General features: G+C 38.0%; 1 protein-coding gene across 3 annotated transcripts in view; it reads left to right on the top strand.

Moving 5' to 3' along the window:
- The window catches only part of Thoc2 (THO complex subunit 2), a 114,979-nt gene that overhangs the window by 25,913 nt on the left and 73,493 nt on the right, over positions 1-15,573 (top strand). For all 3 annotated transcript variants that reach the window (XM_060375258.1, XM_060375257.1, XM_060375256.1), the window contains exons 5-7: positions 4,690-4,760; positions 13,319-13,440; positions 14,151-14,284. In XM_060375258.1, the coding sequence (XP_060231241.1) occupies positions 4,690-4,760; positions 13,319-13,440; positions 14,151-14,284 (327 nt within the window). The remainder of the gene's footprint in view (positions 1-4,689; positions 4,761-13,318; positions 13,441-14,150; positions 14,285-15,573) is intronic.

Raw genomic sequence — 15,573 nt, 5'->3', positions numbered from 1 at the left:
TTTTTGACACAGGGATTCTTTGTGTAGATCAGGCTGACCTCTAATTCAAAGTGACATGCCTGCCTCTGCCTCCCAAAGTGCTGGGATTAAAGGCGTTCACTACCATTGTCTTTCTTTAGCAATCATCAGTTTTTAGCCTCTTCATATTATTAGTTTTTCTTAAACTGACTTATTTTGTTAAAATATTGCTTTCCTTCATAGTTCTCTAGACATGTGAATTACCTCTGCAGGTCATTGCATTTTGATTCATGATGATGATATTTGTTTACTTTGGGGGAAATTTATACCATACTACCCTACTTATTTTTATAGGCAAGATTAGAATACCAAACTTGGATGAAACTATCCTTTACCTGCTCCCTCATGTACACTCACTTTTGGCAGGAAAAAGATTGATACAAGAGTCACTGCAGAACAAGTAGAGGGATTCAGATTAAGAATGTGGTCTCCAGAGTTACAGGCAGTTGTAAGCCACCCAACATGGTTACTGGGGACCAAAACTTAGATCCTCTGCAAGAATAGAGTCTGCTTTTTGCCACCAAGCTGTCTCTCTAGAAACTACTCAAAGTATAACCTTTTTGAATAATTCTGACTGGTGTTAGAGATTCAAAGAGACATCCCATACATAAAACAAAACTACTGTTATAAATATTTAACACCTAGACAGCAAGAATTATTACAAATAAAGTCAAAGAAATTCTCCATGTACACATATCAAGGAGGGAGGGAGGGAGGGAGAGAGAGGGAAAGAGAGAGAGAGAGAAAAAAAGAAAGAAAGACAGAAAGAAAGAAAGAAAGAAAGAAAGAAAGAAAGCAAGCAAGCAAGCAAACCAGGTGTTATGCTACATACCTATAATTCTAACACTTGAGAGACTGAGACCGGAGGATAGAGCAGCCTGAGCTATGACTAAGCAAGTTCCAAGACACCTGCCCTACAAAGGCCACCAAGAACAGCAACAAAGATGAAGTGATAGAAAATATCAACAGGCGGGGGTGGGAAGGGCCAGAAAGGACTAATCCAGTGGGTGGACATTTAGAGAGTCCAAAAAACCAGTGTGCAGAAAATGAAAAGGAAAAAATGTGATCTTGGGCTCTAGAGATGGCTCAGAGGTTAATAGCACAGGCTGTTTTTCCAGAGGTCCTAAGTTCATTTCCCAGCAACCACATGGCAGCTCACAATCATCTATAATGAGATCCAATATCCTCTTCTGATGTGTAGATATTCATGAAGACAGAATACTGTATACATTATAAAAAATAAAGAATGTGATCTAGCTGTCTGGGAAATGGCTCATTGTTTAAGAGCACTTGTTGCTCTCACAGAGAACACAGGTTCAGTTCCCAGCACCCACATGGCAGCTTCTCATCCTTAGCTTCTGTTGTAGAGCATCTTATTTCAGTAGATACCATGATTGGATGTGATGTACACACACACATACACACCACAGGCAAAACTCATACACATAAAACTAATTTTTAAAAAGAGTGAGAGTTATGTCTAATAATGATAATGATACTAATAAAATTATACAGGTGCTATTTTTGAAACACCTTTAATGGTTTAGGCACCATGTTAAAACTTTTCATTTTATCTTAATCTTTATAACAACTTCTGTATGGTAAGCATACAGATTGGGAAGGTGAGGTTTAGTGAGGTGGTTAGTTTTTCAAGCAATGCAGCTAGTAAGACAGCATTTGAACCTCAGTCACTTTGGCTCCAGAGCCCATAATCTTTGTACTATATCATGTTGTCTTTTTAAGACAAGACATTCCTATACTCTTCATGTTAAGAGAACTTTCAAAAAAGACGAATCATATGTGGGCGAGGGATCCCGAGTAACTTGAGAGGCTGATTCTGAAGTAATATGATGCACTGATGAGGCCTGGGAGGTGGGCCAGTTGGTTGGAGATATAGAAGAGAGGAGTTGGAAGAAGCTAAAGGTTTTTCAGAAAATCACAGGGGAAATTAAAAAAGATCTTACTAAGTGCTAATTTAAGATACAGAAGTAGGGTATGATGAATAAGTTTATGTGAATGGTAGTTTGAGTTAGAACAAAAATAATAAAATAAAGTATAGTTGTGGTAACTACTAAACTGAGTTGTTGACAGGTTAAACTAACAAATTTACTGAGGTCCTATTCAGTATTATTACCATAGTCAAAAGCTGAGAGACTGGTACCTTAATCAGGTCAGGGAGCTAAGAAGACTTGAACACCCATGCTTGAGCTTAAGGAACTTAATGATGTATCTTAATAACTTAAGGGCTCTGTGATAACTGAAAACCTCTGGAAAAAATTAATGAGATACACCTCAATTAAGCCTTGGAGAAAAAAACAGTTAACAGTTGAGAGTAACTGGGCTTTGGGGCACATACTTTTAGTCCTTGCACTCTGGAGGCAGATGTAGGTGGATCTCTAGATTTGAGGTCAGCCAGGTCTAAATAGTAAGGTCTACACTTGCCAGAGGTGTGTAATGAAATCATGTCTCAGAGAAAAAAAAGATTAAAATTGTACTGTAAGTTACATTGTATAAATCATACCCTAAAGTTTCCTTGTTTTATCTTGTGGTGTTAGGGATAGAACCTAGGCTCTCGCATATGCTAAGCAAGTGCTCCTACCACTAAGCCACACCCAACCCCTAAAATTTTCTTAATGTTCATGTGCGAACTTTGTACTTCAGTGACTAGGATATGGGCAAATGGTAGCTGTCAAGGAAGAATGAAGGGCCTGAAAAATATTTGATGATATGTATTGTATTTGATGATAAATCCCCTTCTTTTTTGATTCTTTGTGTTGATAGTAGAAAGTAAATTAAGTCAAAATATGATAAGGTTATCTGTTGTTTTGGAAGACTTAATTAGAGGATAATAGTTATTGTTTCACTTACACTGATGCCACTTATTGTAATTTCTGAATTACTAGTTGACTTTAAAATAACTTAGCCTGTAACTCTAAGCACTTGAGAGGTAGCAAGAGGATCAGAAATTTAAGGTCATCTTGGCTGTCTAGTGAGTTTGGGGTCAGCCTTAGATGCAAGAGACTGTGCCTCAGGGGGAAAAATTAATCAGTTAGGGCAACAATTTTGAAATCAACCTTTGTGTAATCCTGCTAATCCTATTTGAAATTTTTGGTATTTGGCATTTTGCATTAATTGTTTTATTTCTCCCACACCTTAGATCTAAACTTGGATAAATTTTCAGTTTTCTAGAACTGAAGGAAGTCTTTCTTTTTAAATACCTTAGTAGGAAGAAAATGCAAACATTGAGTATGTTTTTATTGAGTGACTAGAAGTAGTCAAAATAGTATTTTTAAATATAACTTTTAATACTGATTTTTAATAGACTTGATGACATTAGACTTCTCAACTTCATTGGTGACTCTTTAAAGTTAGGACACATTTTTGTGCCAGCACTGGGGAAACAGAGAAAAGAAAATTGCTTTGATTTGAAGGTCAGCACGAAGTTCATAGCAAGTTGAAGGCAAGATTGTACTACATAATAAGACCTTTTTGTAAAACAGAAAACAAAACAAAACAAAACAAAGAAAACATCCAAGACTGAGAAGCTACAAGCATATGGATCAGAGTTTGGATCCCCAATACCCACAAGGAAACAGGGTAATTGCCTGGTATGGTGGTGCATGCCTCTAGTCCCAGCACTAGGGAGGTAGAGGCAGATGGATCTTTGAGTTTGAGGCCAACTGTATTATGTAGTGAGACCCTGTCTCAAAAAGGGGGGGAAGTGGGGCAGTCTGGTGTCTTGCCCGTTATCCCAGTATATGGGAGGCAGAAATAGAGGCTAATTTGGGCAAGCTGCCTAGTTAGACAATGAAGTGGAAAACAATTGAGGAAGACAGTCGACATCATCTTGTGGTCTTTATACACTCCAATATTAATACCATACTCCTAAGTATGCACATTGCACATATATACTCACTCACCAAACCAAACCAAACCAAACAACAAGAAGCCTTTTTTGCTGTTGTCATGACACAGCATCTTACTGTTTCATCTAGGCTGCTCTTCAGCTCATGGTCCTTCAGCTTCAGCCTTCAGAGGGCTGAGATTACAATTGTGTGCCACCAAGCCCAGCTAAACTAGAAGAAATTTTTGTTGTTACCCAGTTCAGCTTGGCCAATAAAGAATAAGTCTCTATCTTAGCATCTCTGACAAATGGTTATTTAAACTTTGTTAGGATTTTTTTTTCTTTTTGAGAATAGTATTTTTATTTCTAAAATTTTGTTTCAGTGTTTCTGTGATATAAACTTACTGACATGTTATAGGTAACAGGGTCAGTCATCAGTATTAAGAGAAAGTGTTTATATATGTATGAAAGATATTATTACAGTTTATAATTTTTCCAGAATCAGAAAGCTGTTTTCTTTTTAATTAATTACATTTATTTTTGAGACAAGCTATTTCTGTGTAGCCTTGTCTGACATGGTTCTCATAGTATAGACCAGGTTGGCCTTGAACTTATGATTCTCATGCTTCTTGCTCCTGGGTGCAGAGATTACAGGTGTATACTACCATATCTAGCCCAGAAAGAGGCATTTTAAAATAAGTTAAAGAAGATGAATCTTTTAGTAGTAGAGAGTATAGAAAAATGAAACTTGAAAAAAAAGTGAATAAAGCGTAATTAATAAAAAAAAAAGAAAAATGAAACTTGTATCTCTTTTCTTCCCATTGTAGATATTGAGACAAATTGTTTAGAAGAAAAAAGCAAGAGAGACTATTTTACACAATTGGTATTAGCATGTTTGGTAAGTTTAAAAATATAGTTTCCCTTTATAAATTTGCATTGAATAAATATAATCACAGTTAATCATTTTAAGTGGAGGGAGATACTGATATTCAGTTGACTTTATATGGTGAGATTTAGATCTTGAAATGGAATGTTTTGTGAAATTAGGTATACAATTTCTGTGAAATGATCGTAATTCTAAATTACTTAATCTACGTATATAAAAACCCTCAGTGATATTTTTGACCTAATTAGTTCCTAACAGAAAAAGGTAAGCAACTATAAAGTAAGTACAATTTATTGTAGGTTGTTTTGTTCTGAAACTGATTTTTTTTTTTTTTGTGAAAACGACGGAGGTAGTTTTAAAAAAAATAAAAATTGGTGGGTGGGGGGGAGGATCCAAGATGTTGGCACCGAAAGGACATTGTGTCTGACAAGCAGGACAGAATGATTGCACAGAGACCAACAGACTGAACTCTGAGCCCTAAAACCAGCGATTGTGTTTCCCAGGTGAGAGGAAACCCCATGGTGTAGGAAGCAATCGGGTCTATTCTCAGGTCACATAGCTAAACCCCAGAAGAGTTCCCAGGTCCTGTCAGGCACTTGGTCCCCAGCCCAGAGCCACATGTCTGCTCTGATCACTATCCCAGAATGAACTGAGGGTTCTACAGCACCAGAGACTGGGTTTTCCAGTTGAGAGAAAACTCCACAGTGAAGGAAGCAATTGCAGCCATCCTCAGGTCACCCAGACAATCACCGGAAAAGGTTTTGGGCTCAGGCAGGTGCTCAGTTACCAGCCTAGAGACCCGCCTGCACGCCTGACTCACCATCCCAGAATGAACTGTGAGCCCCAAAGCATCGGAGACTGGGTTTCCCTATTGGGAGGAAAACCCACAATGAAGAAAACATCAGGTCCAACCTCAGGGCACCAAGCTGAACAGCCCCATCACCCACCCCAAAAAAATTCTCGGGAAACGTTCCCTGGGTTTCTGCAAGCACCCAGTTGCCAGCATGGAGCCACTTGCCTGTGCCTGGGTGCTCTACTGATCATCCCAGACTGAACTGTGTACCCCAGAACATCACAGACAGGATCTCCCTGTTGGGAGGAAAGCCCACAGTGGGGGAAACATCAGGTCTGACCTCAAAACACCCAGTTAATTCCTAAAAAAGTTCCTGGGTTCCTGTAGGCTCCAGGCTCTAGCCTCCTGTGCATGCATGAGATTTGTAGTCACCTGCCACTGATTAGTGCGAGTACTGGGTCACAGAGCTCCAGCCCTCAGACCTACAGACGTCTGGGACCCATGGGATCAGCCCCCAGACACTGCTCCAAGGCTCAACCTTTCTCCCTGGCTAAACTGACCAAACCGTGGGGCTCCCTAGTTCTTCAAGAGGACTGTGCCAAGCAAGCACAGTTTAAGAGAAGCAGCAGCAGCTCACTAAATTCAGAACAAGAAATCCAGTGGCAGGGCCAAACATCTGAGGTGACCTATGGCAATTCCTGTGAAGTACAGGCCTTTCAGTGACCATATCCAAAAGGCTGAGGAGGCCTACTTCAGGAACAACCATCTTCCTGCCAAGGTGGTTCTCCCCACCCCAGGATTCGAGCAGGCACCAGAAATGAACAGCCAACACCTGAGACAGCCAGGTGGATAGAGGCCAGTGCAAAAGCACAACCAACAAAAGCCAAAGCAATATGGCAGCGCCAGAACTCCATTATCCAGGGGCAAGTAGCTCTGGACACTCTTTCATAAGTGCAGTTCAAGAAGACAACGTTATATCTATGCTTATTAAGAGGATAATGGAGGAAACACACAGAATGCATACAGAAATTGAGGAAGATAATATTAAACAGATTAGGGCCATCCATAAAGAAATAGAGGAATTATCAGATTATGGCCATCTGTAAAGAAATACAGGAAGATGCAACCAAACAGTCTGTGGCCTTCAGAGAGGAAATAATTAAATCACTGAAAGAAATAAAAGAAACAAAGGAATGCTCAACTCGGTAACGGAATTGCAGGAAAAGCAGGAATACACAGGCAGACAGGTGAAGGTAATCAACAAAACAATTCAAGGTCTGAAGATAGAATTGGAAAAATTAAAGAAAACACAAACATAGAAAATCATGGAGAAGAAGAATTTTGGGAAGAAAGGAACTGCGGAGGTAAGCGTAACCTATAGACTACAAGAGATGGAAGAAGGAATCTCAGATGTGTAAGATACAATGGACGAAATCAAAGTATTTGCCAAAGAAAATATCAAATCTAAAAAAAAAATCCTGACAGAGACTCTCCAAGAAATCCAAGACAACATGCAAAGACAAAACCTAAGAATAATAGGAATAGAGGAAAAAGAAGATTTCCATCTCCAAGGCCCAGACAATATTTTCAGCAAAATCATAGAAGAAAATTTCCCCAACTTAAAGGAGAGTCCTATAAGCATACAAGAGGCCCACAGAACACCTAACAACTTAGATCAGAAAAGAAAATCCTCCTGGTACATAATAATCAAAACAGTAAGTATACAGAACAAAGAGAAAATACTGAAAGCTGCAAGGGAAAAAGGCCATGTAAAATATAATGGCAAACCCATCAGAATCACAGCTGACTTCTCAACACAGACTATGAAAGCCAGAAGTGCCTGGATGGATACCATGTAGACCCTAAGAGGACACAGATATCAGCCTAGGGTACTATACCCAGAAAAACTAAATCATCATAGATGGAGAGAACAAGATATTCAATGACAAAAACAAATTTCAGCAATACCTACCCACAAATCAGCCTTATAGAAGATACTAGAAGGAAAAATACAAGCCAAGAAAGTTAACTAAATTCAGGAAATAACCTCATTACAGCAAAATAGAAAGTAGCCAAGCACACAAACATACCACCACAACCAACATCAAAATAAAAGAATCTAAGAGTCACTGGTTATTATTTTCTCTCAACATCAGTGGATTCCACTCTCCAATAAAAAGACACAAACTAACAGAATGGATGTGTAAACAAGACCCAAAAATCTGTTGCATACAGGAAACATACCTAAGTCACAAAGATAGACATTACCTGAGAGCAAAGGGCTGGAAGTCTGTTTTCCAAGCAAATGGACCTAAGAAGCAAGCAGGAGTAGCCATTCTAACATCTAATAAAATAGACTTTCAACTAGAATTAATCAAAAGTCATCGGGAAGGTCATATACTCATCAAAGGAAATTTCCACCAAGAAGACATCACAATTCTGAACATCTGTGTCCCAAATACAAGGGCATCCACTTTTGTAAAAGAAACATTAATAAAATTTAAACCACAAATAGATCCCCACAGAATAATAGTGAAAGACTTAAGCATCCCACTCTCAGCAAAGGAAAGGTCAACAAAACAGAAAAAAAACAATGAGTCTAAGAGATGTCGTGAATCAGATGGACCTAAGAGAGATCTACAGAACCTTTCACCCAAACACAAAATAAGTTACCTTCTCAGCACCTCATGGAACCTTGTCCAAAAGAGACCATATAGAAGGTCATAAAGGAAGCCTCAACAGATACAAGAATGTTGAAATAATCACTTTTGTCCTATCAGACCACTCAACAACAGAAAAAGCAAAAAAGCCTACACACGCATGGAAACTGAACCACTCTACTCAGTGACAGCTGGGTCAGGGAAGAAATAAAGGAATTAAAGACTTCCTAGAATTCAGTGAAAATGAAGGCACAACATACCCAAACTTATGGGACACAATGAAAGCAGTGTTGAGAGAAAAATTCATAGCACTAAGTGCTTTCAAGATGAAAATCGAAACATCTCATTCAAGCAACTTAATGGCTCACGTGAAAGCCCTGGGGGGGTGGGGGGTGGGGGGAGAAACACATACTCAAAAGAGGAGTAAATGGCTGGAAGTAATCAAACTCAGGGCTGAAATCAATAAATTAGAAACAAACAAAACAATTCAAAGAATCAATGAAACCAAGCAGGGGTTCTTTTAGAAAAATAAACAAGATAGATAAACCCTTAGCCAAACTAACTAAAAGGCAGATAGACACAATCCAAATCAGTGAAATCAGAAGTGAAAAGGGGGGCATAACAACAGACACTAAGGAAATCCAAACAATCATTAGGTCTTACTTCAAAAGTCTATAAGCCACAGAATTTGAAAATCTAAATGAAATGGACAATTTTCTTTTTTTTTAAATTTTTATTTTTTAATATTAGTTACAGTTTGTTAACTTTGTATCCCAGCTATAGCCCCCTCCCTCTTTGCCTCCCAATCCCACCCTCCTATCCTCATCTCCTCCCTACCCCTTTCCAAGTCCACTGATAGAGGAGAACCTCCTCCCCTTTCATCTGATACTCGTTTATCAGGTATCTTCAGGACTGCCTGCAAAGTCCTCCTCTGTGGCCTAGCAGGGCTGCTCCTTTCTCGGCGGGAGGAGGGGGAGGTCAAAGAGCCTGCCATTGAGTTCATGTTAGAAACAGTCCCTGTTCCCCTTATTAGGGTACCCACTTGGATACTGAGCTACCAAGGGCTACATCTGAGCAGAGGTTCTAGGTTGCATCCATACATGGTCCTTGAACAATTTTCTTGATTGATTCCACTTAACATAGCTGAACCAAGACCAAGTAAATAAATTAAATAGTCCTATATCCCCAAAAGGAAATAGAAGCTGTCATCAAAAGTCTCCCATCCAAATAAAGCCCAAGGGCAGATGGTTTTAGTGCAGAATTCTATGAGACCTTCAAAGAAGAGACAACAGCAGTACTTTTCAGACTGTTCCACAAATAGAAACAGAAAGAACATTACCAAAACTCATTCTATGAGGCCACAGTCACCTTCATACCTAAACCTCACAAAGACCCAACAAAGAAAGAGAATTTCTGGCTAATCTACTTCATGAACATTGATATAAAAATACTCAACAAAATACTTGCAAACTGAATCTAAAAATTAATCGAAGATATCGTCCACTATGACCAAGTAGGATTCAAGGTATGCAGGGGTAGTTCAATATACAGAAATCCAATAATGTAATCCACCATATATAAACAAATTAAAGAAAAGAAAACACATGATAATCCTTAGATTATCATCCTTAGATACTGAAAAAGCATTTGATAAAATCTAACATTTGTTTGGGTTTTAAATCCTGAAGAGATCAGGGGTACAAGGCACTTATCTAAACATAGTAAAGACAGTATATAGCAAGCCAGCATCAAACTTAATGGAGAGAAACTTAAATCAATCCCACTGAAATCAGGGACAAAGCAAGGCTTCCCAATCACTCCATATCTGTTCACCTTAGTTCTTGAAGTCCTTGCTAGAGCAACCAGATAATTAAAGGAGGTCAAGGGATTACAAATTGGAAAGGAAGAGGTCGAAGTATCACTATTTGCAGATGATAAGATAGTATACATGAGTGACCCCAAAAATTCTATCAGGGAACCCGTACAGCTGATAAACATCTTCAGCAACGTGGCTGGATACAAAATTAACTAAAAAAAGCAGCAGTAGCCCTCATGTATATAAAAGGAAAATGGGCCGAGAAAGAAATTAGTGAAACAACACTGTTTACAATAGCTACAAAGGACATAAAGTACTTTGGTGTAACTCTAACCATGCAAGTCAGTGACTTGAAGAAAGAAATAGGAGAAGATATCAGAAGATAGAAAGATCTCTCAGGCTCATGGTTTGGCAGGATTAACATAGTAAAACTGGCCATCTTACCAAAAGCAATCTATCGAGTCAATGCAATTCTCATTAAATTACGAAGACAATTCTTTAAAGACCTTGAAAGAAAAATTCTCAACTTCATATGAAATATATCAAGAAACCCAGAATAGCTAAATCCTCTAAAAGATTTCTGGAGGTATCTCCATCCCTGATCTCAAGCTGTACTACAGAGAAACGGTAATAAAAATTGCATGGTACTGTCATGGAAACAGACTGGTGGATCAATGGAATAGAAGACCCAGAAATAAACCCATATACTTATGGACACCTGATTTTTGACAAAGATGTTAAAACTATACAGTATATAAAATATAGCATCTTCATCAAATGGTGCTGGTCTAACTGGACATCTACATGTTTAAAACTGCAGATAAATTCATAATTCTCACCCTGCACAAAAATAAACTCCAAGTGGTTCAAAGACCTCATTATTAACCAGACACATTAAATTTGTTAGAAGAAAAAGTGGGAGAGAGCCTTGAACTCATTGGTATAGAATACATATTCCTGAACAGAACACCAAAGCACAAGCTGTAAGATCAACAACCAATAAATGGGTTCTCATGAAACTGAAAAGCTTCTGTAAAGCAAAGGACACTGTCAACAGAACAAAATGACAGGCTACAGATTGGGAAAGGATCTTCACTAACACTGTATCTGACATATGGTCAATACCCAAAATAAATAAATAAACAACTCAAGAAGTTAAATAGCAACAAGTGAAGTAATCCAATTAAAAAATGGACTACAGAACTAAACAGAACTCTCAATAGAGGAATATCGATTGGCAGAGAAATGCTTAAAGAAATACTCAATGTCCTCAATCATCAGGGAAATGCAAATCTGAACATAGTAAAGGTAATATATAGGAAGGCTATAGCCAACATAAAACTAAATGGAGAGAAACTTAAATCAATCCCACTGAAATCAGGGACAAGCCAAGGCTGCCCACTTTCTCCATATCTCTTCAACATAGTTCTCGAGAATTCACCTTCCACCCATCAGAATAGTTAAGATTACAAACTCAAGTGACAACACATGCTGGAGAGGATGTGGAGAAAGGAGAACCCTCCTTCATTGCTGTGGGAATATATACTTGTACAACCACTTTGGAAATCAATCTGGTACTTTCTCAGAAAATTAGGAATACTGCTACCTCAAGATCTTGCTATACCACTTCTAGGGATATATCCAAAATATGCTCAAGTATACAACAAGGGCATTTGCTCAACCAGGTTGCTAGTAGCTTTATTTGTAAAGCAACCCAGATGTCCCTCAGTTGAGAAATAGATACAGAAATTGTGGTACATTTACACAATGGAATACTACTCAGCAATTAAAAATAAGGAAATCATGAAATTTATAGGCAAATGATGAAACTAGAAAAAGTCATTCTGACTGAGGTATCCCAGAAACAGAAAGACACATAGTTTGTACTAACTTATAAATGGATATTAGCCATGTAATATAGGCTAAACATACTATAATCTATAGTCCTAAGAAATGCAAACAACAAGGAGGCTCCTAGGGAAGATGATCAATCCTCATCCAGATAAGCAAATAGACATTGCAAGATGGAGAAAACAGGGAAGAGGACAGGAGCCTCAAAGAGGGCCTCTGAAAGAATGTACCTAGCAGGTTATTGAAGTAGATTCTGAGACTCGTATCCAAACTTTGGGCAGAGTGCAGGGAATCTTATGAAAGAAGGAGGAGAAGATAGACCTGGAGGGTACAGAAGCTCCATAAGGAGAGCAACAAAACCAAAACATCTGGGCACAAGGCTCTGTTCTGAGACTGATATTCCAGTCAAGGACCGTGCATGGTGATGACCTAGAACCCCTGCACAAATGTAGCCCATGGCAACTCAGTATAAAGTGGGTACCCTAGTAAGGGGAACAGGGACTGTCTCTAACACGATCTCAGTGGCTGCATCTTTGATCACATTCCCCTAAGGGGGGGAGCAACCTTATGAGTCAATAGCGGAAGAGAATGCAGCCAATCCTGATGAGACCTGATAGGCTAGGGTCAGAGGGAAGGGGAGGAGGTCCTCCCCTATCAGTGGATTTGGGGAGGCCCTTGGGAGGAGAAGAGGGACAGAGGGTGGGATTGGGAGGGGATAAGGGAGGGGCTACAGTGGAGATACAAAGTGAATAAAGTATAATAAAAATAAAAAATTGGTCTCTGGGTATGGCTTAGTTGATAAAATGCTTCCCTAGCATGAGTGAAACCTAGCGATCTATCCCCACTACCTGATTAACTGGGTATGGTGACATATGCTTATAGTCTCAGCACTTGGGAGATGGTGGCAGATCAGAAGCTCAAGATATCATCCTCAGTTACAGTAAATTAAAAGACAACCTGGGATACAGTAGACACCGTCTTTAAACAAACAACAACCTTCTCCTACAAAAATGGAAGTCATAATTGTGTAGGAAGCCGCTTCATTTTCATAAGATTGGAACTAAGGAAAATAGTACTTAGATTTAGAAGAAAGTTTTTGTCTTTGCTATATTACTGTTTGGTTTACTGTAGAAAGTGTAGAATGCTAACTTACTATGTTAAGTGAAAACTGAGTTAAGACAGACTGAATGTAATGAAATATCATCTGTATTTTTACTCTTTATAAGCTGTGTATAGCAAATATGTAATTTTAACGAGCTTTTTGAATGAGCTATACATTTTATACTTTGATATTTTCGCAGTAATTTTGGTGAATGAAATTCTAATCTTTATAAAGAGATTATGTGATTTTGTATTTTTATCATTGGAAAGATTATTTTGATTATTTTAAAGATCGGTGACATAGTTGGAATGCTAAAGAATAAATGGTGTTTAATATGTTTTAATGCAGTATTTAGTTTCAGACACAGTTCTGAAGGAACGCTTGGATCCAGAAACTTTGGAATCACTAGGGCTCATCAAACAGTCACAGCAATTCAACCAAAAGTCAGTTAAAATAAAGACAAAACTCTTGTAAGTATATGTAGTTTATGTTACAAATCAAATAGGTGAATGTTTATTTCTCATTTTGAATAGTAGCAGTTTTTAAAGGGTCTTTGAAGGCTATTTTTTTGTTTGTAGTTAGCATATTTTTTTCTTTTAAAACTTAAACTGTTGAATTTTCAGTGAGTTATCTGAATTTTCAATGAGTTATCTCTGTGTTAACTTTGTCCATGTTTAGTTTGAGATAACATTCTTTTTGATAAGATGTATTTTAAATAGTGTATGTGGTGTGTGTGTGTGTATCTGCAGTATGTACAGGTGCCCTCAGAAACCAGAGGAATTGGAGTATTCCTCAAGCTGAACATATATGGAAGTTGTGAGCTGCCACATAAAGGTTCTGGCAACTGATTTTGAATTCTCTGATAGAGTGGCAAGTGCTTTTAAGCTGCTGGGCTTTTTCTCCAGACCCATATTAAACTCTCTGGTTGTTAGCATTAAATATTTTATAAATATGGCCATATTCAGAGCATATTCACAATCAGTCATGGAAATATTTGTATGTTCGTGTGTTCTCTTGTTAACTAATTGCTTCTTAGGCTAAATGATATGTAACAAGTTAAACTGTAATAGCCAGTCTCATGATTGTTTTAAGTTAGTAATAGCCAGAGAGCATACATTACATTGTGCAAGCTTGATAATTGAAATTAATTTTATCCTTTTAATAATATTTCTGATTTCAGTTATAAGCAGCAAAAATTCAATTTATTAAGAGAAGAGAATGAAGGTTATGCCAAGCTGATTGCTGAACTGGGACAAGATTTATCTGGAAATATTACTAGTGATTTAATATTAGAAAATATCAAATCTTTAATAGGTAAGCAATACTTGTGTCTACATATACTGTATGTTATTAAGATAAGCTTTATTTTTAACTTTTGGAAGATACCGATAAAGACAAAATGAATCCTCAGCTATTTAGTGAGTGTGTCCAGCCTGTAAAACAGGAGAGCCTTTCTCAAGAAACAAAAAAAAGAACCCCCAAACCTGAATTTACATAACTTTTATTTCAGTATTTATAAAATTTATCATGATCATTATGAAAAATGTTTTTGTAATTTTACCTGCTTGTATATTAGTTCTCATGTTCTTTTGAACACTTATGTTTATAAATTTTAACTCTTTCTCAGACATTTCTTTAAAAGCAATTCATTCACTCATTTATTTGTTCATTCATTCATTCATTTATTCCTTCCTTCATTTATCTATCAGTCTATCAATCTATCTACTTATCTATGTATATTTATTATAATTTATTTATTATTATAATTTATTCACTTTATAGCCTGCCTATAGCCCCCTTCCTCGTCTCCTCCCAGTTTTACTCACCCTTCCTCTTCTCCCCCTATGTCCCTTCCTTACTCCCTCCTCCCCTTCTATCTGACCCTAGCCTATCAGGTCTCATCAAGGCTGGCTACATCATCTTCTGTTGCCTGGCAAGGCTGTACCACCCAGGGAGAGGTGATCAAAGAGCTGGGCATTGAGTTTATGTCAGAGACAGCCCCTGTTCCCCTTAGTAGGGAACCTACTTGGAAACTGAGCAACTTATGGGCTTCCTTTAAACATGGGGTCTAGGACCTCTCCACGCATGGTCCTTGGTTGGAGTATTGGTCTCTGTAGGCCTTTCTGGGCCAAGGTATTTTGGTTCTATTGTTCTACATGTGGAGTTTCTGTCCCCTTCATGTCTTTCTCTCTCTCTTCTTCCATGAGTCTTACTGTACTCTGCCCAAAGTTTGGTTGTAAGTTTCAGTATCTCCTTCAATATACAGAAATTGTGGTACATTTACACAAGGGAATAGTACTCAGCAATTAAAAACAAGGAAATCATGGAATTTGTAGGCCAGTGGTAGGAAATAGAAAAGATCATCCTGAGTGAGGTAACCTAGAAGCAGAAAGACAAATATGATATATACTCACTGTAAATGTGTATTAGTCATAGAATATAGGATAAATATACTAAAATCTATAGTCCTAAAGTAGCTAAACATGGAGGACCCTAGGGAAGAAGCTGAAACCTCACTCAGAAGGTCAAACAGGATAGACATTGGAAGGAGGAGAAGACAAGGAATAGGACAGGAACCTTCCAAAGGGGTCCTTTGAAAGTCT

Source organism: Meriones unguiculatus, chromosome X, assembly GCF_030254825.1.
Source record: "Meriones unguiculatus strain TT.TT164.6M chromosome X, Bangor_MerUng_6.1, whole genome shotgun sequence".
NCBI classification, from domain to species: domain Eukaryota; kingdom Metazoa; phylum Chordata; class Mammalia; order Rodentia; family Muridae; genus Meriones; species Meriones unguiculatus.
The sequence above is the reverse complement of the archived record's forward strand: the minus strand, read 5'-3'. Positions and strand labels throughout refer to the sequence as shown.